We start from the raw sequence: 25,649 nt of genomic DNA, 5'->3' as shown, positions 1-25,649 counted from the left end.
AAACAATATTAAAATACTTCTCATGCAACATGAAGTAAACTCCAAAGGAAAAATGCCTTGAGCAAATCACATTCTGTAACCTGTTATGGCCCTCTCCGGGTTACAGAATTTTGTCTTAAATTTTCATAAATAGCCAATTCTTTAATTTGTGACTATATAAAGACAATAAAAAGTCTTGGAACAATTGACTCCAAACACCAGAATGGAGCTATGAATGTGTATATATCCCTAAAACTGGTTTACAGCTACTTATATGTACAACAGCCTCACTCTCTGTGAAGTGGGATGTTAATATCAATTTTCTATTCCTTCTCATTAATAAGATAATGATAATCATGAGGAGTGAGGCCAAGTCAATAGTATTTATTTTTATTTACCCTACTTTCTTCTTTCTTTTGCTGTTTCTTCTAAGCAATTTGTTAGCATGTTCTGTGTTTTATTGCAGTGGGATTTACATGTATGGGTACAGGACATTAATTGGTGATTAATTTATATTTGTGCCTTTTCCCCAATTGTTCACCCAACTCTATTTTAAAAAATAAAACAGAGTACGTTTTTCTGTAGTATGTTCTTTCAAATTCTGTCTGCTAGTTTAGGTTTATTGAAAATAATTGTATGAGTTTGGACTAAACATTCTTTATACATTTTTGTTTTCTCTGCCTATAATGCCTTTCACTCTTGATGGTGGTGGGAAAAAGGATGCCTTTTTATGTTTGGAGAGACTCATTGTAAAACAGCAGGACACTTCCTGTACAACACCATTAAATGTTGTTCAAACAATGTCAGGGGGACTATATTTGCCCACTAGTTCTATGCAGAAACATTTCCCAAATTAATTAATTTCCTGAGTGACAAATCAGGGAGAAAATCCTGGTGGACCTCAAGAAAGGGTAGAAAGTTGGAGAAAAGTGTTAAGAGGTTTGAGGTCAGCAATTTGACCTTTTAAAACTTTCTTTCATAAGGACAATGTCAACAAATAATGTTTGTGGTAACTTCAAATGAAGGATAGAGCTTGAAAAGTAAAACTTCAACTCCCACATATAACATTTGTGAGGAAAATGAAATGAAAACATATGTTCATATAATAATGGGAAAACGTAATGCATTTTTCTAAGTTTGAGTTTGCTAGAAGTTCTTTATTATTAAATTATGCTGGGATTCCTAGTAAGCATGCAACACATTTGCATAAGTATTAAAATAATTCATCATGATCAATTCTGTTACAGTAAATCTCAACCCTAATCACAATCTACCATATACTACAGTGGTTCATCTATATGTGGTATTTCATATTTTACTAAGTTTTGGTGGAACCGCAGCTCCTGCAGCAGCACAAATGTCATCTGAGTTCACTGTGATTAATGTGGCCCTGAAGGAGATCTAATCACGATTAGCCAATGTCATAAAGTGTTACAGAATTAGTGTCATGTGAGAAACATTTTAAAGCCCTTAAAACTGTATATCCTAGCAAGTAACTCTGGTAGAAAGTCTAGGAGGATGAGGAGGTTTAATTTGGGAAACAGATGACCAAGGAGGATGAGGGAACAATTATTTGCCTTCAAATACTTAAAGGACCAGAAGGGAACAACACAAATCTAGAACTAATGGCTGAAAGTTATAGGGCAGTGGATATCAATCTAATATACTGAAATTTCAAAAATGGAAACTTATCAGAAATGCAGTGAGCTCTATGGGTCTAATAGGCTCAATGAAGTATGGAGGTTTCTGTTACTAGGAGTATTCAAGGCAAGATTACCACTTCTGGAGACTACTGCAAAGTAATTTTTTAATGGCACAGAAGGTTATATTTGGGTACATTTTAAATTCCTCTTCATCCATTCCATAACTTAATTTCCTTTACCACATAAACACATTTCTTATTTTTATTTTTTATTTTATTTTTTTAGATATTGGTGGAGGCTTCAGTGGGAGATGGCTTCACTGGAGATATTGCGATTGATGATCTGTCATTTATGGACTGCACCCTCTACCCTGGTAAGAGAGAACATTTTAATTTGGGGTTATTTCTAAATCTGTTTACTTGGAAAACTTGCAAGGAAATCAATATTTCATTTCTACAAAATTTCCAACATGACCTTGCTTTTATTCTTTTTCTCAAAACTATTAACTCTGGAAAAGATTTTTTTAGATCCTTGCTAGTAATTAGCTTTAAAGTGTCAAACATAGTCAAGATGTTTGAATCACTTATGTCTATGACTTATCACATGCAAAATACTAGAAAATCATGTCTGAAGTTAAAATGTAATTCCATTATATTTAAGGAGTTACAATAACCAAACCATTTGCCTTATAATTACATCACATTGGATACTTTATTAACCTCTCGGATTACCCTCGGGAGGCACTTTAAATATTTCTAACAATTGTTGTCAACCATTTCCTCACTATTTTATGGACTTATGTCTATTAAAATGACATAAATGACATATTTTCCAGATATATATCGATTTTCAAACTTTCCCCTAACTCCAGACTCATATACTCACTACCTACTCAACAGCTTAACCTGGATGTCTAGAAGGCATCTTAAAGATAATGATAGAAAATAACCTAAAATAAACACAACCCAGGCCTTGAATAGTGTTATGAGGAGAAACCCATTCTGAGAAGTGCATAGTGATCTAAGAAGACTGGATATTAAACTAATGGAGTTTGGCACTCAGACTGAGAGCTCTTAAAGTGCACGACAAGAGGGAACATGATCTCCTCCCTGGAGTGATCAGAGGCTGGGGCCCAACAACATTCTCAATTGCCGAAAACTTAACATCCATCCCTGCTCTATCATCTTAGCCTCACTGGTCTGCGGAGCACCAGCTCCATCCCATGCAGAGTCAGGGGATGGGGCTGATTCCAATATTTTCAGTTGTAGCTATGTGACACAGCTCTGATCCTACCCACCACTCAGCATCCTAACAGGATCGATTGGTGTCACCACTGTGTGTCATGGTTTTCATAGAACTCTGGAGACAGCCGAATCCCTCTCTTGAAGGCTAGTAAAACAAGAGGCAGAATTGAACATATTTACTTTGACCTCTCAATGCCTAAAAGTGAATTCCTGATTACCAGTTGCCTCTCAATCCTGCCACTCCTGTATACCTCCCTATCTCAGCAAATGACAGTTTATATCTAGCTGCTTATTCCATATTAACAAATCTGGTTTATATTAACAAATTTGGCTTAGTATCCACTCCTCATTGCCCTCACCACTTTCCCCGTGGTCCAAGCAACCAGTGTCTATGCATGGATTATTGCAATTGCTTTTTAAATGATCTATCTGCTCCTACCCTTGAGTGCTATATTCTGAAAACAGCAGCCCACATGTTTCCTTTCAAACTTAGATGAGATTAGGCCATTCTATTGTCAGAATCTTCCTATGACTTTCTATCTCATTCAGAGCAAACCTCAAACTAATGATAGCTTCCAAGGAATAAATGACTAACCCCTTATACCTCTTGAATTCACCTTTCACCAGTGTATATCTCATTCACTTTTTCCTACTACAAAGGTCTCTTAGCTAATACTTGAGCACTTCAGCCAATTTATGGTGTATTAGTCCATTCTCACACTGCTAATAAAGACATACCCGAGCCTGGGTAATTTATAAAGAAAGGTGATTTAACTGACTCACAGTTCTACATGGCTGTGAGGGCCTCACAATCATGGCAGAAGGTGAAGGAGGAGCAAAGTCACATCTTACAAGTTATAGGCAAAGAGAGTGTGTACAGGGTAACTCCCCTTTATAAAACTATCAAATCTTGTAAGACTTATTCACTTTCACAAGAACAGTGTAGGAAAGACCTGCCCCCGTGATTCAATTACCTCTCAATGGGTCCCTCCCATGACATGTGGGAATTATAGGAGCCATAATTCAAGATGAGATTTGGGTAGGGACACAGCCAAACCATATCATATAGTTAGGGCTTTTCCATCTGCTTTCCCCTGTTCCTGGAACAGGTTTCCCACAGATGTCTATCTGACTCCCTCCCTTACTTCCTTCTGGTCTCTGCCAGAGTTTCTTCTTCAGGGAAGCCTCCTCTGAACACAACACAACACAGTTTCTTTCTTATCTGGCATTTTCTATTTCTACTCCTGGTGTTATTTTTCTCCACATCACCTATCACCCTTATGGTTAAATTTCTATTTTCCCCCGTAATGATGTTAGTTGCATGAGAGCAGGTATATCACCTCTTCACTGTTTAATCTCCAATTCCTAGAACAGTATTTGACACATACTAGTACTCAACAAATACTTGTTGGATGGATAAGTAGGTAGAGGAATGTCAATAATTTTAGGTGTTTTATATACTCTCGTTATATATTTTAGTTTAGTTTTAATATTATTGCTAAAATATTAAGTATTTCTATGTGCCAGATACTATAGTATATGTCAGTCAGCTTTTGTTGAAAGCCAAGTCTCAGTAGCTTATGACTACATTTATTTCTTGCTCTCAAGCGTGTGGGTTGGCATAGAGAATAAGAGCAAAGAAATAGACAGACAGATAGATAGACAGACAGACAGATCTTAATCATAGCTCTGTGTAATTTTATGTAGCTCTAAGCTATGTGTCTCTGTTTCATGTGGTCCTCTCTCTCTGAGACCATGGCTAAAAGACCAAGTCCCTATTTGACACATTTCATAGAGGATGGAAAAAAAAGCATATTTGAAATTTCAACTGGGACATGGTATACATCTTACTGTGTCTGTTCATGTTCATTATCCATTGATCAGATCCTAACAATGGGGCAGAGAAGTATTTTCCACCTACAGGGAGCTCAGCAGGGGTAGGGGAGATAGAAAATCTTTACAAGAAAGAGAGGTGATGTGTACGGACAATATTACAACCGGCCATTCATACATATTTTATTTTACTTAATCTTACAATGTTTTAAGAGTCTAGAAGAGTGCCTGGTCCATCATAGGTGAATAGATGTTGTACGTGGGGCAGGATTAATGCCTTTATTATACCAGTTTTATGGAGGAAATTGAAAAGGAGATAAGGTGCTCAAGGGTACCTAGTTGTAAAGTGGCAGGACACAGTCACTGCTTCTTGGAACCATAATGTTCACCACTAGTATTATAGGGCTCATCAAACACACTAAACCTGAAAGGAAGAGGCTACAATCTCCAGTTTACAGATATGAAAAATTAAAGACATAAGTAGCGTGGATGAGAATACAAAATTAAGGATTGGACTGTGATTTTACCTAAGCTGGTATGATTTCAGTGGCCAGGGCTTTCCCCACATTGCCCCCAAATCTGAGATTAGAGAGAATCACTGTGACCTCAGAGTGAGAAGAGAACAAAAAAAGAACACAGGAAAGAAACACAAGTCACCATTGAAGCTATTGTTGCCCTAATTATCCGGCTAAATCCATTCTGTGGCTCACAGTTCCCAGGGGAGGTAAAACAGCTACTAGAAGCATAGGCAGAGATGCGAAATATCAGTTACTGAGTGTTGGTCCCAATTTTCTGTTTCAAGTTTTGGAAGAAAAATAAAAAAACTTGAAAAACTGTAGGAGCTGTGTTTTTTGCAATGGCATAACAAAATAAACTATGGGTCAAAACCACAAGGCTTGTTGAATCCATAGGTTTGATAAAGGAATTTGATAAAGGAATCTTACCATAAAATGAAACAAAAATACAAATTGAGCTCTACGTAAAAAAAAAAAAAATGTTGCTCTTGATGCTTTCGAGTCATTTTTTTTTTCATAGCATCATGTTATCTGAAGTAAGAATCATGCTTGTAACTTCACTAAGGGGCATTGATTTCCTTTTAATATTAACTGATTATTTGTTTATAGCATTTTTCTTCTTTGGCCAATAAAACAAAGCAAAATAAATAAAAACTCAAAGTCACATACACACAAACCAGAATGTTGACCTAATCCCCAAGATGTGGGTTTCTATCTTACCTACAACTTTTATTTCATAGAAAATGACTGAGCAGTAGATTATTTTACTTTTCTTTGGTACTTCAAAATCAACCTTTTCCCCTCGTGCCTGCCTTGTAATTTTAATGAAAGCAGTGTTCTCCAGCAACCTGGGCTTGAATTTCCGCAGTCATCTTTGACTTTCTTCTTAAACTTCTTCGGTTGTAAATTCCACTGACTACAACTGCAAGATATTTCTCGGACCTTCTGTTTTTTTCCATTACTGTAATTCAAGTCAGTGTTGACTTGAATGAAAAACAAATATTAGACCAAAAATGTTATTAATATTCCCCAATAGTTTTTATGCCCTTAAATTAGTTTATTTTTACTTTGTCTTAAAACATCATCATTTGCTCTTCCAAGTCTTCTCTCTCATATTCTGAGCTATAGCTTTTTTCTAATTTAATTTTCAAATCATTCTCAATTATTAATTATACCTGATTTGTTTCAATACTTTTATAATATTGTTAATTAATTTTTCCTACTTTATTAAGATATAATTGGCAAAATGGTATATAGTCAAGGTGTACAATATGATGTTTTGACATGTCTATATATTATGAAATAGTTACCACAATCAAACTATTAGTAATTGACACATCTCTAACCTCATATAGTTACCCATCCTCTGTGTGTGTGTGGTAAGAGAACTTGGCTGGGCCCGGTGGCTCATGCTTGTAATCCTAGCACTTTGGGAAGCTGAGGTGGGCAGATCACCTGAGGTCAGGAGTTCAACACCAGCCTGGTCAACATGGTGAAACGTGGTCTATACTAAAAATACAAAAGTTAGCTGGGCATGGTGGCACACACTTGTAATCCCAGCTACTTAGGAGGCTGAGGCAGGAGAATTGCTTGAAACTGGGAGGTGGAAGTTACAGTGAGCCAAGATCATGCTACTGCACTCCAGCCTGCATGACAGAGCAAGAGTCTGTCTCAAAAAAAAAAAAAAAAGCACTTAAGATCTACTCTCAGCAATATTCAGCTGTACAATATCTTGCTGCTGACTATAGTCACCAGAACTTATTCTTCGGATAACTGAAAATTTGTACCATCTTACCAACATATCTCCATTTCTTTCATCCCTCGACCTCTGCTAACTACCTCTCTACTCTGTTCTGTGAGTTCAACTTTTAGATTCCTCTTACATGTGCAATCATGCAGTATTTGCTTTCTGTGTCTGTCTTATTTCACTTAGTGTAATGGACATGGCATTATTCTAATTTCATAAAGACAGGATTTCTTGATTTTTTTAAAGCTGCATAATGTTCCAATGTACATATATATTAGATTTTCTTTATCCATTCATCTATCTCCATACATGTAAGTTGTTTCCCTATTGTGGCTATTGTGAATCATGCTTCAATGAACATGGGAGTTCATTGGAGTCCAGATGTCTCTTTGAAATAGTGATTTTATTGCCCCTGGATATACACCCAGAACTGGGATTGCTGGATCATGTGGATAGTTACATTTTAAATTTTTTGAGCAACCTCCATACTGTTTTTCATAATGGCTGTATCAATTTACATTCCTACCAACGGGTATAAGTGTTCCCCTTTCTCCACATCTTCACCAACACTAGCTATCTTTTAACTTTTGATAATAGACATCCTAACAGATGAGAGTCAATATCTCATTGTAGTCTTGATTTGCATTTTCCTGATCATTACTGATAATGAGTGCCTTTTCATATACCTGTTGTCTATGTCTTCTTTGGAAAAAAATGTCTATTCAGGTATTTTGCCCCTCTTAAAATTGGATTATTTGTTGTTGTTTTTGTTTTGTTTGTTTTTGCTGTTGAGTTGTATAAGTTTCTTACGTAGTTTGATATTAACTCCTTATTGGTTATATGGTTTGGAAATACTTTCTCTTGTTGTGATTTTTGTACATGATGTAAGATAAGAGCCCAATTTCATTTTGCTTTGCATGTAGATATCCATTTCTTTAACACCACTTATTGAAGAGATTATTTTTTCCCATTGCATATTCTTGTCACTTTTTTTATTGATTACTTGACTTTATATGTGTGGGCTTATTTCTGTGCTTTCTATTATGCTCCATTGGTCCATGTTTCTGCTTTTATGCAAGTATCATGATGTTGTGATTACTACAGCATTGTAATATAATTTGAAATCGGGAAGTATGATGCCATCAGTTTTTTTCTTCTTGTTCAAAATTGCTTTAGCTATTTGGAATCTTTTGTAGTTCTCTATGAATTTTTGTCTTAGAGACAAAGATTTGAGGATCTTAGAGGAAAAGCTTTTAACTTTTTACCATTGAGTGTGATGTTAACTTTGGGCTTGTACAGGGGTTCGCTTTTACCCACATCCTCCCAATACTTGTTAAAAGTTTTAAGACTGTTACTGTATTAAGGAGCATTTCTTCTATTCCTAATTTGTTTGGAGTTTTTATCATGAAAGGATGTTAAATATTGTCAAATGCCTTTTCTACATTTTTTGACGTGATCATAAGATTTTAAGCCTTCATTCTGTTAATGTAATGTATCACATTTATAAATTTTCATATGTTGAACCACCTTTACGTCCCAGGGATAAATTCCACTTGGTCATAATATATGATCCTTTTACACTGTTATTGAAATCAGCTTGCTAGTATTTTGTTGAGGATTTGCATCTATATTCATCAGTCATATTGGCCTGTAATTTTCTTTCCTTGTAGTCTCCTTTTCTGGCTTGGAATCAGGCTGAATTTTTTTTTTACTTTTTCTTTTTTTTTTTTTTTGAGACGGAGTCTTGCTCTGTCGCCCAGGCTAGAGTGCAGTGGCATGATCTCGGCTCACTGCAAGCTCCGCCTCCCAGGTTCACGCCATTCTCCAGCCTCACCCTCCCAAGTAGCTGGGAGTACAGGCGCCCACCACCATGCCCAGCTAATTTTTTGTACTTTTCGTGGATCCGGGGTTTCACTGTGTTAGCCAGGATGGTCTCGATCTCCTGGCCTCGTTATCCGCCTGCCTCGGCCTCTCAAAGTGCTGGGATTACAGGCGTGAGCCACCACGCCCAGCCCAGGCTGATCTTAAAAAATGAGTTTGAAAGTGTTTCTTCCTCTTCAGTTTTTGGAGGAGTTTGATAAGGTTTGGTTTGAATTCTTTAAATGTTTGGTGGAATTTAGAAGTGAATCCATAAGGCCCTGGACTTTCCTTTGGTGGGAGATTTTTGGTTAATTATTCAATCTCATTACTCATAATTCATCTGTTTAGATTTTTTTATTTCTTGTTGATTCCATCTTGGTAGGTTGTATGTTTGTAGGAATTTATCCATTTCTTTAATGCTATTCAATTTCTTGGAGTATAATTGTTCATAGCAGTCTCGTATGATCCTTTGTATTTCTGTGGCTTCAGTTGTAATGTCTGTTTCTGATTTTATTTATTTGGGTCTTCTGTTTTTCTTATCTAAATGGTTGTTAATTTTATCTTTTCAAAAAATTAATTTTCAGTTTCATTGATCTTTTTATTTTTTTCTTCATTGTAATTATTTTTGCTCTGATCTTTATTAGTTCCTTCTTTCTATTAACTTGGAGCTTAGTTTGTTCTTTTTCAAGTTCCTTGAGGTATAAAGATAGATTGCTTATTTGAGTTTTTTTTATTTCTGATTTTTTTTTATTTTTTAGGTATTCAGTACTATAAACTTTCCTCTTAGAACTGCTATTGCTGTATCCCATAAGTTTTGGTATTTTGTGTTTCCATTTTCATTTATCTCAGATTTTTTATTTCATTTTGATTTCTTCTTTGACCTACTGGTTTTTAAGGAGTGTGTTGTTTTAATTGCCATGTTTGTGAATTTTCCAACTTTTCTCCTGTCAGTGATTTCTAGTTTCATACCATTGTGGTTAGAAAAGATGCTGGATATGACTTCAAACTTCCTAATTTGTTAATGCTTGTTTTGTGGACTAACATATTATCTATCCTGGGGAATGTTCTGTGTGCTCTTGAGAAGGTGTATTCTGCTGCTGTTGAATGAAATGTTTTGTATATGACTGTTAGGTCAATTTCCTCTAAAGTATCATTTAAGTTCAATGTTTCTTAATTGATTTTCTGTCTATATGATCTATCCATTGTTGGAAGTGGGATATTGAAGTCCTTTACTATTATTGTTTTGCTGTCTCTTTCTCCCCTCAGATTTATTAATATTTGCTATACATTTGGGTTCTCTCATATTGAGTACATATATTTATAATTATTATATCCTCTTGATTAATTGCTATATATTTATATAATGACTTTTTGTCTCTTTTTACCATTTTTTGCTTAAAGTATATTTTGTCTTACGTAAGTCTAGCTTCCTGTGCTCTTTTCTGGTTTGCATTTGCATGAAATGTGTTTTTTGTTCTTTCAGTTTTAGTATATCTGTGTCCTCAAAGTGGAAGTGAGACTCTTGTACGCAGCACACTATTGGATATATATTTTTTTTAATCTGTTAAGACATTCTATGTCTTTTTGTTGTAGAATGTAATTCACTTACATTTAAAGTAATTATTAATAGGTAAGGACTTACTATTGCCATTTAAAAAATTCCTTCCTAGCTGTTTCGTAGATCTTTTGTTTCTTTCTCTCTTGCTATCTTCCATTGTGATTTGATGATTTTTCTGTAGTGGTATGCTTTGATTGCTTTCTCTTTACCTTTTGTGTATTTACTATAGGTTTTTGCTATGTGTTTAAATAAGGCTTACAAAAACCAGCTTATAGTTACAACAATTCATTTTAAGCTGATAAAAACTTTATTTTAATTCCATACAAAAATCCTACACGTCTTCCCACCCCAACATTTATGTTTTTAATTTCACAATTTACATCTTTTTATATTTATAATATTTAAAAAGAATTCTAAATTCAGAATACAGAATACACACTAGTACTGTAATGATAATATGTAAATCACTTATAACTCTAAACACTAAAAGATAAATGTTATTAAAAATAACTATAGCATCAGTAATTTATTAATGGATATGCAATATGTAAATAAATTCTTATTTTTAATCTAATCCATTAGGCAAAATTAATTACATTTCTAGTAGGAACTTAGCCATGTAATACATTTCTACAGTTCTTTGCATAGCTGTAAAATGATGTTGTCTATTACCTGAGGAGACCACGGTGAGGAATGATGACAAAGTTAAAGATATTTCCTTATATCTTGAATCAGATCTTCAGTTTAGATTAAGAATTGCTCTGAGACATTTATATTAAAAAGTGTGTATCTCAAAGGAAGTATTTGCTTTTCATTATTCTTTCTGTCCTTCATTAGAAAGGCCAGAATTATATTTTCTTCAGCTGAGCATATATGACAGGAATTTTCTTTCTTGCACCAAGGATTAATGGTGAGATAGCTAGTTTATTTAGAAAAATAAAACACTGACTACATCACAAAATACTGTCTGCAAATTGAAATATAATTTATGTGCTCTTTATTCTCTTTTAAATTTTCAGATTTCAGCATGCACATTAGAATTGTTAGTTACTAAAATTATTAGTTATTACAATTTAAGTATTATATGAATATCCATGTTTACATTATTATTAGTATTTTGTTTTCCCCAGGAACTAAAGCAGTGGCACATTGTACAATTGATGATGCCTTCATATTGATAAAATATGATGACTATTTTAAGGACGCTTAACATAATTTTTATGATGTCCTCCCCCACCCCTCACACATTAAATGTGTTGTTTTGTCGTTGTTGAACTGGGTTGATTACATTTTTGGCATCCCTTCTCGTTAGCTTCAATGTCTCACCAGCTTTATTTACAAATGGTGTTTAAGTCTTCCTTTATTCTGCAGAGATGAATGTTTGTTTCAGTGTGGATCAAAAAGCAAGGGGAACAGGGTAAATACTATTGGCTTTACTTTTAAGATATCACCTGCAGCTTTTCATCTTCTAATACGCTGTTTGGCGTGTTCATTATATTTGTCTCCGAATAATAAATTACATGAAAGCACTGTGTTTTGAAATATGCCTTTCTTTTGTATTTTTCTAAAGGAGGTGTAGACTCAGAAGAAAATACCAGATTATTGGAAAGTTTTGCAGTTTAAAGTAAGATTTCAGGGGAAAAATAAAGAAATTTGAGCCTTGGTGATTGCAATCTTAAATATTCTGGTTTTAGCTTCTTTGGTGTAGTCTGTAAATTGATTTAGCATATATATAGGGAAAAAATTTTGGCCAAAGTCTGCGATACGTTCAATTAACAGTTCTATTGTGTTCTTAGAAAATAAAATTGAACAAATTATTCGCTTAACTTATTTTAAAGTTAAAACTTTTACATTGTTTCACATTCTCTCTTAATTGAGAGAAATGCTAAATGTTAAACATGGAGAAGGTTGTCTAAATGGTTAGTTCATAGCTTGGAAATTTTCCATCTGCTACTTCAGTCATTTGTAGTCACATTCAAATATAGTAGAATGCCTGTAAAGAAGGAAAATGTCATTGAATCTTTGTTATAAAGCAGAAGTATTTCAAAAATTGCTGATTGGCTACCGGAGACAGAAAAAAAAAAAGCACTGCATAGTTTGTGGCAAACAGCTATAACACAGTTGTTATAATAGTATCCAAAGAATAGCTATGCTTTCATAAAACCTTTTTACCTGGAAAGTGTATCTAACACAGACACTTCCATAAAATCATACTAAACATAGTTCTTTCAGCTTGTGAGTATAACTCCAATTTATTGTACTAAGTGAAATAGAAGAAATGTATGATATTCCCCAAAAGCTATAGATATTTAAACATTTTAAATTTTCTAAAGAGACTGTTTAAGCTTCAAATACGCTTTTACATTTTTATATTAAATATATTTCTTAACTCAAAAAGTCACAGGGAAAACATGCGTTGTTAGCTACAGATAGATATAAAGTACAATGATTCATATTAGTCAAGCAATTCATTCAGTAATCATATGTCTAAAGTTGGTAATAACTTATCAAGGACTAGAGATGTTAAAATGTTGTTTTTATTTGCTTAATTATCAGTGTGGGAATGGCTGTAGGGAGGGAAGTCTAGTATAAAACAAGTTGGAAAATCTATTTTACCAGAGACAATATATTAATGTAGCCTGAAGTTTGTCATATTTGTTACAGTGAAGTTACAGAGCGAGGAGTTAGATCACTGAGTCCATTTGGAGCCTGAGACATCTACTTATGAAATCTTCTACATGACAGATGTGCAGGTAGTTTGGTTCCCCTGTGGCTCAGAGATGTGGAAGAAGATCAGATCAAACCAGACTAATCTCTGCTTCTTAGTGAGTGCAAACTTCAGTCATATGCATTTCATCTTTTCAATTTTTGTTTCATCTGCAAAGATTTTAATGTTCTTTGTTTAAAGAGACTTAAATCTATCATTGCTACCAACTTTAGCCTTATTCTAAGCAATTATAGGCCAACAAAACCCTATAAGCTTTGTAATTAGTTGAATATTTGCCCCACTCCACAATTCATATCTTGAAACCTTAATCCCCATTGAGATGGTATTTGGAAGTGGGGCCTTTGAGAGGTAATTTGGAGTAGATTAGGTCATGAGGATGAGGTTCTCATAATGGGATTAGTGCTCTTACAAAAAGAGGATGAGACAGGAGCTCTCATGCGCTCTCTCGCTCTCTTGCTCTCTGTTTCTATATACTGCATAGTCATTTCTAGCATCACCTGAGTTAAGAGTGTGATACTTTAGAAAATACTCTTCTAAGTATTTGCAAAGTTAAATGAGTTGACCTCATGTCCCTTAGAGGAAAGTCTAAACAATGTGTGAGGACCAGAGAGTCCATCAGGAATCTTGCAGTACTTGTCATGCCTCAGTCACACATGAAGAACTGGCCTGACCATGTTTCTGGATTCTATTTTACTTCCACATCACAGAATCTGTGAAATCAGCTGCAACTCCATTTTCCCAGTTACAACCACCACCAATTGCAAAGTTCAGCTCCAGAAGAAGAAACGCTTTTCTCATTTAGCTCTTTTAGTGCTCTTCTCTTCAATGCAAGACATTGGACTTACTTGGTTTGTAAAATTTCCTCATTCTGGTGGAGTAATAAGGAAGTAATGAGAATAGGACTAAGAATTATGAACTCTTACTATGTTTTTGCTTAGAGTAGTTGTCCTTTTACTTATTCTCTGAAACCTTTTCAAGATAAAAATGAATTGTCTCTACTTTTCCTCAGTATGAACTCATCGGTCTCTCTTTCAAGTCATCCAACTCATGTCCATGATTTCTCTCTAATGATTATTCTCTAGTTAAGTTGAAATCAGAACTAAAGATGCAGTTCAGACTGCTGGTTTTGCTGAGTGTGGTGGCTCATGCCTGTAATCCCAGGACTTTGGGAGGCCGAGGCGAGTGGATCACCTGAGGTCAGGAGTTTGAGACCAGCCTGGCCAACGCGGTGAAACCCGGTCTCTACTGAAAATACAAAAAATTAGATGGGCATGGTGGTAGGTGCCTGTAATCCCGCTACTCAGGAGGCTGAGGCACAAGAATCGATTGAACTGGGAGGCAGAAGTGGCAGTGATTCGAGATCGCGCCACTGCACTCCAGCCTGGGTGACAGTGAGACTGTCTCTCTCTCTTCTCTCTCTCTCTCTCTCTCTCTCACACACACACACACACACACACAACAGACTGCTGATTTTAGTAGTATGGAAGACCAGATGACCTAAAAACTGTGACACTATTTATTCCTAGAAATGTCAACTATAACATAACGTGCATTGATTTAAATGTCAAGCTGAGCTTAAAAAGGGGAAATCTCCAGGTGAGAGAAAAAAAGAGAGAGTATTGAGAAATAGAACAGAAAGACAAAGTAAATGCCAGAGTTAGGGAGTAAGAGCATATGGGATGGACAAGATGGAGAGAAAGGGGAGAGGAGAGCCAGAAGTGAGTGAATTGCAAAAGAAGCACAATTAGGCTGATGACTGACTTCTTAACAGCAAGAACAGAAGTCAGAGGACAGATATAATTTTCAGAGTTCTAAAAACTATTAATTGTTAGCCTAAAGCAAAGCAAAACTTTTTCAGGAAAGAGGGTTAAGATGGCATTGAAAGATAACACACACACACACACACACACACACACACACACACACACACACACAAAATAATATTATTTCACTGCACCAGATTCTGCAGTTCAGACAAATGAACTATGTAAATGTGAATCTCAGAAAGACAAAAATGAGCTCAACCAGGGATGTGATGAAAAATGGCAAACACATGGATAAACCTAAATATACGAATGAATGGCAAGTACATATTGTATGTTGAATGTTTATATACTGCTGGGAAGTATAGAATTACTTTGGAAACTGGTTTGGCATTATCACCTAAGGTTGAAATTGTACATACCCCGTAACCAAGCAATTCCATTTCTAGATACATAAGGAGAAATGTGCAAAATGAGAAAACAACACCTTAGAAGAATCAACCCCAAAATCATTAACGGTGGAATGGCTAACTACAATATATTTTCATATAATAAAACACTAGACAGCATTCAGAATTACTGAATTACAATATACACATTAACACTAATGAATTAAAGTACTATCTTGAGGAAAATACCATATGGCGTTGGTTAAAATCTCTAATCATTATAATCTCTGTTGCTGATACAGAGAAAGCTTCCATTCATCTAAAGTTAAAAACCCAAATACCATTTTATTTAAAAAGGACCTCCCTGATGTTTACTATATTCTGTCACTATTATTAGAATTTTAAAATGTTAGGCCGGCTACGGTGGCTCATGCCTGTAATCCCAGCACTTTGGGAGGCCGAGGTGGGCAGATCACGAGGTCACAGATCGAGACCATCCTGGCTAACACGGTGAAACCCCGTCTCTACCAAAAACACAAAAAAACTAGCCAGGTGTGGTGGCACACGCCTGTAGTCCCAGCTACTTGGGAGGCTGAGGCAGGAGATTCACTTGAACCCGGGAGGTGAAGGTTGCAGTGAGCCGAGATGTCACCACTGCACTCCATCCTGGGCAACAGAGCGAGATTCTGTCTCAAAAAAATAAAAAAGTTAACTCATTTAATCACATAACAACCTAATGAAATAGAAACTGTGAGAGGATATTTGGTGCACCTGCAAATGAAAAAAAATCATAAAAGCAAATAAATGAAAAATAATTCAGTGTACTACTCACCTTGAGAGATGAGCAATGAGGGGTTAGAATCAGCAAGAAAGACACTGGAGGCTTCAAAACTATCAGGAGATTGACATTTCATAAACTGGTAGGTTCATATCTTTTATTCTTTAAAGCAGGCATATATTTTACTCATTTTTATTCATGTGTAATAAAAATTTATACATTTCATAATAAAATGTAAATAAGTGAGAAAAGTTTGTGCTGCTCAATAGACTAATCGATCAAAACTGGCTATATATATAAATTAGATTATAATCATAGATAATATACAATAAAGTCTAAAGACTTAAATGTGCAAACCACAACTATCAAAATTTAAAAATTATAGAAACATCTCGAATATTAGAGAAAAAAATTAGAGAAACTTTAAGGCATTAATCATAGAAGAAGTGATTGATAAATTAAAGGTCATTAAATTTTTTTTTAGTTTGAAGGACACCATACAAAACAAAAAGACATTTCACAGACTAGGAGAATATATTTGTCATACAGATAAATAAGAGGATTAGAATGGAGTATGTGGAATATAAACCTGTAAATAAGAAAACTATAATCCAATTGGAAAAAGAATAGGAGATATGAACCATCAGTTATAAGCCAGAGCAAAATACCAAAGTGGCCCTTTAAAAGTATGTATTTAAAAATATTTCATTTTAAATTTTATCTTTTATTTATTTTTATTATATTTTAAGTTCTGGGATACATGTGTAGAACGTGCAGGTTTGTTACATAGGTATACATGTGCCATGGTGGTTTGCTGCACCCATCAACCGTTTATCTAGGTTTTAAGCCGCGCATGCATTAGGTATTTGTCCTAATGCTGTCCCTCCCCTTGCCCTCCACCCACCACAGGCTCCGGTGTGTAATATTCCTCTCCTTGTGTCCATGTGTTCTTGTTGTTCAACTGCCACTGTGAGTGAGAACATGTGGTGTTTGGTTTTCCGTTCCTGTGTTAGTTTGCTGAGAATGATGGTTTCCAGCTTCATCCAAGTCCCTGCAAAGGACATGAACTCATTCTTTTTTATGGCTGCATAGTATTCCATGGTGTATATGTGCCACATTTTCTTTATCCAGTCTATCATTGATGGACATTTGGGTTGGTTCCAAATGTTTGCTATTGTAAATAGTGCTGCAATAAACATATGTGTGCATGTATCTTTATAGTAGAATAATTTATAATCCTTTGGGTATATATCCAGTAATGGGATTCCTGGGTCAAATGGTATTTCTGGTTCGAAATCCTTGAGGAATCGCCACACTGTCTTCCACAACGGTTAAACTAATTTACACTCTCACCCAAAATATTTATTGATGTAAAAATTACATAATTTTTACAATCTCAATAATTTTCATAATTTCCATAATTGGGAAAATACAAATTAAAATGTCAAACGTGAAATGCAAGGATGTGGAGCAACAGGAATTCATGTTCATTGCTGGTAGAAATACCAAGTTATATAGCCGCTTTGAAAAAGGTTTGATATTTTCTTCTAGAATTAAACATAGTCTTACCATGTCATCCAGCAATCAAGTGCTTTAGTATTTACCCAAATGAGTATATTCACACAAAAAACCTAGATACAGATAGGTGTTTATAGCAGCTTTATTCACAATCGCTAAAACATGGAAGCAACCAGGATGTCCTTCAGTAGATACATAGGTAATAAACTGGATCACATCCAGAGAAAAATATTATTCAATGCTAAATAAATGAGCTGTCAAGCTGAGATATGAAGGAAATTTACCTGCCTGTTACTAAGCAGAAGAAGCCAGTATGAAAAGGCTACATACCGTATGATTCTGACAATATGACATTCTGGAAAAAAGCGAAACTATGGAGGTAGTAAAAACATTAGTGTTTGCCATTGTTTAGGGGAGAGGGTGCGATGCATAGATGGAGGATTTTTAGAGCAGTAAAACTAGTCTGCATGACACTGTAATTGCTGATCTAAGTGCTGACAGGAATAGGGTGTCAGATTTGGGGTTGATGAGAACAAAAAGATATGCCAGTGTCCAACAAGCATATGAAAACATGCTCAACATGATCAAATAAGGAAAATGGAAATCAAAACCACAATGAGACATCACCTCATACCCATTAGGATGGCCACTATCCAAATAATAAAAAATAGCATTAGTGAGACTATAGAAAGATCAAAATTCTTGTGCATTCTTGGTGGGACTGTAAAGTGGTTTAGCCATTATGGAAAGCAGTATGACCATTCCTCAAAAAATTAAAAATAGAATTATCCTATGATGTAGCAATGCTACTTTCAGATACATATCCAAAATAATTCAAGCAGAATCTTGAGATTTTTGCCTCCCCTTGTTCATTGCTACATTATTCACAATAGCTAAGAGGTGGAAGAACCCAAATGTCTATTAACAGATGATTGGATAAAGAAAATGTGGTATATACGTACAATGGAATATCATGCAGCCTTAAGGGGGAAGGAAATCCCATCACATGCTACCACATAGATGCTGTGGACTGAACATATTTTCCCAAAATTTATATGTTGACATTCCAACCCCCAACGTCATGGTATTTGTATGTGGGGATAATTAGGTCAGGAGAGTAAAGCTTTCATGGATGGAATCAATGCCTTTATAAAAAGACAGGAGAGAGCTTGCTTTTTCTCTCCCTATTCTCTACCATTTGAGGATACAAGGAGAAAATGGCCGTCAGCAAACCAGGAAGTGGGCCAGACACCACTTCTGCTGGCACCTTGAGCTTACACTTCCCAGCCTTCAGAACTAAGATAAATAAATGGCTGTTTAAGACACTCAGTGTGTAATGTGTTATAGCAGCCTGAACTGACTAAGACAATGGATTAACCTCGAGGACATCATGCTAAGCTAAATAAGCCAGTCAGGAAAGTACAACCATTGTAGGACTCAACTCATATGAATTATTTAAGGTAGTCAATATCATAGAAACAAATGTAGAAAGGTGCTTGCCGAGAGCTGGGGGGAGGGAGGAAGGAAGGAGAACAAGTGTTTAATGGATATAGTTTCTGGTTTTTGAGATTAAAAAAAGCTCTAAAGATCTGTTGTACAACCTTGTGAATAGCCTTAATACTATTTACCACGATAAAAACAATTAGAAAACAAACATGAGAAAATACAAATTGGTACAAACTAGTATTTGGATAAGGGTCCCTCTGAAGGCATTAGTGAAGGGGTAGAAAGAGGAAGAATGAGGTCTGGGCTTTATAGAAAGGTTTTCTTTCTTTCTATTCTTTCTTCCTCATTTATTTGTTAATATAAGGATCTGAAACAATGCTATAATAACAATTTACTTAGTCTTAGTGGTGGAGTCATGTATCTATTATATAATTTTCTTAATTTATATGAATGTTTAAAGTTATTCATAATTAAAGTCATTTTTTTAAAGAAAAGATGTAATTGAATCTGAAGCAGTTCAGTCGATGTCTTCTTTGTCTCAAATGCAAAGTTATTGACACTCAATTCGCTGGGCTTCTGTCCTGCCCTGAAATGTTCTTCTCTTGAAGGAAGAATAATAAAATCAGAAATCGGCCGGGTGAGGTGGCTCACGCCTGTAATCCCAGCACTTTGGGAGGCCAAGGCGGGCGGATCACGAGGTCAGGAGATCAAGACCATCCTGGTTAACACAGTGAAACCCCGTCTCTACTAAAAATACAAAAAAATTAGCCTGGCATGGTGGCGGGCGCTTGTAGTCCCCGCTACTTAGGTGGCTGAGGCAGGAGAATGGTGTGAACCCGGGAGGCGGAGCTTGCAGTGAGCTGAGATCGTGACACTGCACTCCAGCCTGGTCGACAGAGCGAGACTCTGTCTCAAAAAATAAAAATAAAAATAAAATAAAAAATAAAATCAGAAATCAGTAAATCCTAGGTATTTGTGACCAGAAGTGTATTATCGAGCAAGTTTAAAGTAGTACAGTCAGTGAAGAACATCATATATGTGTTTCCATTTAGCTGCTTATTGAAGTTTCTGTGTATTAAGGTAAGATGATTAATTGTAAATGTCTACTTCCATAAATATACATAATATACAGCAATTGTGAAGAATAAGAAAACATGTGTGATCCACTGTTTTTTAAGACTTCTACTGTTCTAGTAATGTGTATTTACCCTGAGCTTGGAACACAAATTTACCCATTCTCTCTTGAAATTAATGCATTTCAAAATGGCTGCCTAAATTGGAGCATAGAACATTTTTCTCAGTGCAAATGACAGTCATCTCTGTGGAATTAAAATCTTTGTCTTAAACTAAAACTTTATTATCTGAATATGGAACAAACCAGCTTGGATGAGCATGTGCTAAAGTGAAAGAACTTGACATCCTGCTTTGGTTAAAGGAAAACTTTCATTGAAACTTTGACGAAATACGTCACTTTCCAGATGCCATTTTTGATATAGGACATACAAATAAAAAGTTTACATGCATCTTTTAATGCATTTTAATTATATATTTTTTTTCAGTACAATTATGTAAGTAAATTATGCTCTGAAATGGCACAACAAATTTAGCAATCAAATTAGAAGATTATTTTTAAGACCTTGTATTTAAACATTTTAAAAGGATGATTTTCAAAGAAATTTGTTCCATATATTCCACTGAGACATATAAAATATCCATCAACCTGGCCATTGAATGTTTTGCAGTTCTCAGCAAATTCCCTCAGAAGTGATTTTTATAATCTCATTATAGATTTATTTGAAAATAATTTTTCATCAAGGCTAGCGAATTTTTCTTTCTCTGATTCAAACTCTGTCCTTCAAGATCTTCAAAGTCATCGGCATTCAGAAATGATAAAATGATTGTCTTTTTAATTTTTTTTCACATTTTATTATAACTTTGGATGCGTCAGATTTCTATGGAAGGTAATAACTTTCACCTCTAATTGGGTTCTTATTTTTGCTCAATGACTTAGACGTGAGTATATCCAACTGGATGTGAGATAAAGTTTCCAACCTGTTAGGATCTCCTTTTTTGTGTGTTGTTGTCATTGGCTTTCTATTTTAGGATAGAAAATATTTCTTTTTACATTTATTTTATTTTGATTGTTTAATTTTTTATTTTTTGTTTGGGTTGGGGGGTGGGAAGGTGGGGTCTTACTCTGTCACCCAGACCAGAGTACAGTGGTGTGATCTCGGCTCACTGCAGCCTCAACCTCCCCAACTCAAGTGATTTTCTCACCTCAGCCTCCCACGTAGTTGGAACTACAGGTGTGGGCCACCATGCCCAGCTAATTTTTGTAGTTTTTTATTTTTGTAGAGATGAGGTTTCACCATGTTGCCCAGGCTAGTCTCAAAATCCTGAGCTCAAGTGATCCACCTGCCTTAGCCTCCCAAAGTGCTGGGATTATAGGTGTGAGCCACCACACCTGTTGAGAAAATATTTCTTATCCCTAAAAACTGACTCCTCTTCTATGTTTTCTATATCTGATCTTGGGGAATAGAATGCTCATTTACTTAACAATCGATTAATCATTTCAAACTCACCCCTATGGGATCAGAATACTATTTCCTTGGTCTTAATCTCTCATGTAGACTGAGCTGTATCTGGCAGCCTAATATTCCTGGTCTCTCTTCATCCTCTTATTCATTCCTTCCCAGAGGAAGGAAGAGCAACAATGGATTGGTGAGTTTTCAAGAAGAATCTGAGTATGCATGCCTGGTCCCTCACCTCCTCTTTTCTTTTTAATGTTTACTAGCTGAGGAAATATGAAATCTGGTCAACTCTTCCTTGCTATAGTTTCACACAGGGTAGCCTGGAAGACACAGTTCGGGGTCTTATTTCTGGGTTTCACATTTTAGAAGACCACTTGTCTACAGAAATAGGAAATTTTCTTCAGGATTAGCTATATCAATAAAAAGTTGATATTTTGATCTATCTTCCATCTTAGGTCTTAATTGCCTCTGCATTTGAGCTAAGAAATAAACTACTAGTTATTGGACTTTCCCCAGATTCCCAACAGCATGTAAATCCCCAGTCCTCCAGATACTGGACGTTTAGTATTGCTCAGATTTTTGCTCTTTCCTTTAAACCATCTCTGTTTTGGTTTATTAGTTGACTGGATTAAAGAAAGAGGTTAACTATTCTAACTATTATTTTTTTTCAGTGTTAGAGCAACCTACAATTCATGCTTCACACTGATGCCAAAAAGTACATCCTGAAATAGACATTTTATATCTTGTTATTTCTCCATATTTTTGTGTGTTTATTTCAGACTCCCAAGTTGATTTCAGCTGGCTCTTTATGGTAACTGTCTACTCTCCAGTTCCATATCTAATGAGTCAATCAGACGCATGCTTTATTATCATATCACCAGATATTATCGTGTTAAATTCTCACAGTATTTAAAATAAAAAAACAGTTTAATGTATTTCCATGCATTCACACAAGTTTTTTCTCATTGCCCATAAAGACTTTGTATTCTTTTTCACCTAGCAAGATGAGCTCATCAACCTTTGAAAGTCAGTTTAAGCATCAGTTTGCCAAGGCATCTTATTTGACTCCCATCTGATATTTGGTTTTCCTCTGTTTTCTTTCAATACACTGTGAAATCTTCCATTTGTTATTTTATTCATTCATCCACTCTGGTATTCATTCATCCGTCCGTCCATCCATCCATCCGTCCATCCATCCATCCATCCATCCATCCATCCATCCATCTATCCATCCATCCATCCATCTGTCCATCTATCTGTCCATTTATTCACTTGTCAATGTCAGTATACCTACCATATGCCATGGTCTGTGAATTGTGCTATGGATGCAGGGATGAAAGATACCATTCTTGCTTCCCTGGAGTTATATTTTTACCATAAATTTATCCCAAATACCTGTAATGAAAGATACATCTGACTGCCTTGTCCACTAGATGTAAACTATTTAATGGCAGAGATGGCATATTTGACTTGTGTTCTGTGCAGAAAATGCACGAGGAGAGAAGGAAAGACACACACACAATACCTTTAAGGGTAAACAAGCTTTATCCCACATAAATAGCAATGCAGATATAATAAGCAAATGATATAAGCAAATTAACATAAGCAAATTTATATAATAAGCAAATGATATAATAAGTAAATTGCAATGGGAAAGGGAGAAGGGAAAAATATATACATATTTACACTCACCAGACTATGGAGGATTCACCACCAAACTGGGAAGCAACAGCCTGGGCTCCAGAGTTGGACACTGCACTCACCAGACAATGGAGGATTCACCACTAGGCCCGGAAGCAGCGGCCTAGGCTGCAGAGTTGGCCAGTCATCCATGCACAGAGGAGGAGAGGTCTCATGAAGCTTCGGAGCAGCCTGGGACCCTAGCTCTTTTTGTAATGAGTTGTTTGGCATGAGGTCCATTCACAAGGGTCCTTTGTGACTGGGCCCAAGGAACACAAAAAGGTTGACTTGTTTTGTGACTGTCTGTTGTTTTTCAATAACTAACATATAGGAATAGATTGAAATAGAGATTTCTTCTAAACAACACTGGATGAAAGCCTGAAGGGGCTCACACAACCCGTTCTGGGACTTCGTGATCATTCTTTGTGTCCATGTTCAATTTAGTTCAGGTTTAATATTTAACTTTTTCTCCACAGCGTGGATTCCCTGCATCTACCACGTGTATGGCACAGACATGTTATCAATACATGTTTATTGAATAACTTATAAATCAGTCATCATGTATAAATGTCTTCCATCCTCAGTAATTTCAGAAATTGTAGTCTTGTATAAAATTTCTAGATGAGGATTTCAGGTTTGACTCTTTCCTGAAACCTTGAATTTTAAATAAGTGAAAATATGTTAAACAAAGATGAGGAGATGTTAGATTTATTGTAGCAGTGGAAGGACAAAGGTTATTTACCTAGTAAATTAGAAAGTTATTTAGATCTTTACTCTGGCTCTTAATTCCAGAATCTGAAACTCCCTTGGTTCCTGCTGATTCTCTAAGCCCTGGCCTTGGGCCTCCCATTGATTTGGTGAGCTCTGAATAGCTTTCCAATAATTTCCATCTGTACCTTCATCATTTTTCATGATCGAAGATGTTTAGTTATTTACTGTTACTAAAAAGAAGAACCTCAATTTTATTTTAGCAGAGTAGCTGATACTACCCACTATTCTCTATGATATTGTGAGGCATATTTAGAAAGCTTCATTGTGTAAAATCTCTAAAGAAGTAGAAAACCAGAAAACCTGCTAAATGATGCCTGTATATTATTTCTTATCAAGGTAATTTGCCAGCAGACCTCCCAACTCCACCAGAAACGTCAGTTCCTGTAACATTACCTCCACGCAACTGCACAGACAATGAATTTGCCTGCATGTCTGATGACCACTGCATCGAAAAAATGCAGAAATGTGATTTTAAATGTGACTGCCCCGACAAATCAGATGAAGCATCCTGTGGTAGGTGGATTCTTAAAATTTGTTTAAATATTGCCACAAAATAGAAAATACAAGTGTAATCTCTAAGTAGCACAGCCTAGCATCATAGTTAGATATTTTCAACATGAGTTAGGGCAACTTCTAAATGTAACAGTTATTCATACAGAAAATTGTAATGGAAGAATCAGAATGCATTTTCTGCCAGGCCCAGTAAGTGGTAAGTGTCTTTAGATTAATGTTTTGGATTCAAAACTATCGTTTTCACAAACTTTACTTGACTCTGGGAGTAGCATTTAGTAGCTCTTTCCATCCATTCCCTTTGATCTGTACTCCTGACACTATAAAATAGGGAATGTTTAGGGAGGTAGCTTTATAATACTGTCAAATTAATTCATTCAAATTTTGCCATTGCCAAAATGCACATACAACATTAGTACTATTAAAATATGCGGAGTTCATGAGAAAACCTATCTTAATGCAAATGAGACTTTTATCCCCTGTGTCCTGGTTTTTACCTGCCAATTCAATGGCTTTTCCTAAATGGATCAAAGACAAACTATTTAATTTAAAAATGGACTTCTCAGCCAAAGATACAGTCTGAGAGGAGAAAAATAAATCTGTGTCTGAATGAGCAAAGCATAAGATCAGAAGGGTAAACACTTTGAAATATCTTTCCCATCCCTGTTCTTTATGGAGTAGCCTGTGAATTGACTGTACCATCATATTTCTCAAGTGTCTTGATAATATTAAGGGCTTAGAACAGACAGATAACACAGAGAGAGTATTGAAACCCTTGTTTTATGTCAACCTTGTGAAGAAATTCTAGGACTTAAGAAATCCAGTGAGGTTAATATGTATTCTTTTAATCTAGAAAAAAAGGTTTTTTTAATGTACAAATACACCACCAATTAACTATCTAATCTAGACTAAAAAAGTCATAAAATCAAAGCTGACTCACTTCGTGCATAAGATGAGACAGTAATTAACTCAACCTAGCCAGGGATTTATATCATGCATCACAGATGGAAAATAATACAATGGAAGGTGTGGTGGTGTTCAGACTTGCTCATCGGAAGGCATTCGAATCCCCTTATGATCTTATATAAGTTGTAGTGTTTGTAAGAGTTTATACAAAACCTAATTAATTACACAAAATGAGTATCTTTAGGGAATA

At 35.6% G+C, this 25,649-nt stretch overlaps 1 protein-coding gene across 1 annotated transcript in view; it reads left to right on the top strand.

Moving 5' to 3' along the window:
- The window catches only part of LOC129143199 (MAM and LDL-receptor class A domain-containing protein 1-like), a 52,901-nt gene extending 27,877 nt beyond the window's left edge, over positions 1-25,024 (top strand). The window contains exons 2-3 of the mRNA XM_054678218.2: positions 1,908-1,995; positions 24,320-25,024. Of these exons, the coding sequence (XP_054534193.1) occupies positions 1,908-1,995; positions 24,320-24,540 (309 nt within the window). The 3' untranslated portion in view covers positions 24,541-25,024. The remainder of the gene's footprint in view (positions 1-1,907; positions 1,996-24,319) is intronic.
- The last annotated feature ends 625 nt before the right edge of the window (positions 25,025-25,649 follow it).

This window comes from Pan troglodytes, chromosome 12 (assembly GCF_028858775.2).
Source record: "Pan troglodytes isolate AG18354 chromosome 12, NHGRI_mPanTro3-v2.0_pri, whole genome shotgun sequence".
Lineage (NCBI taxonomy): Eukaryota > Metazoa > Chordata > Mammalia > Primates > Hominidae > Pan > Pan troglodytes.
The sequence above is the reverse complement of the archived record's forward strand: the minus strand, read 5'-3'. Positions and strand labels throughout refer to the sequence as shown.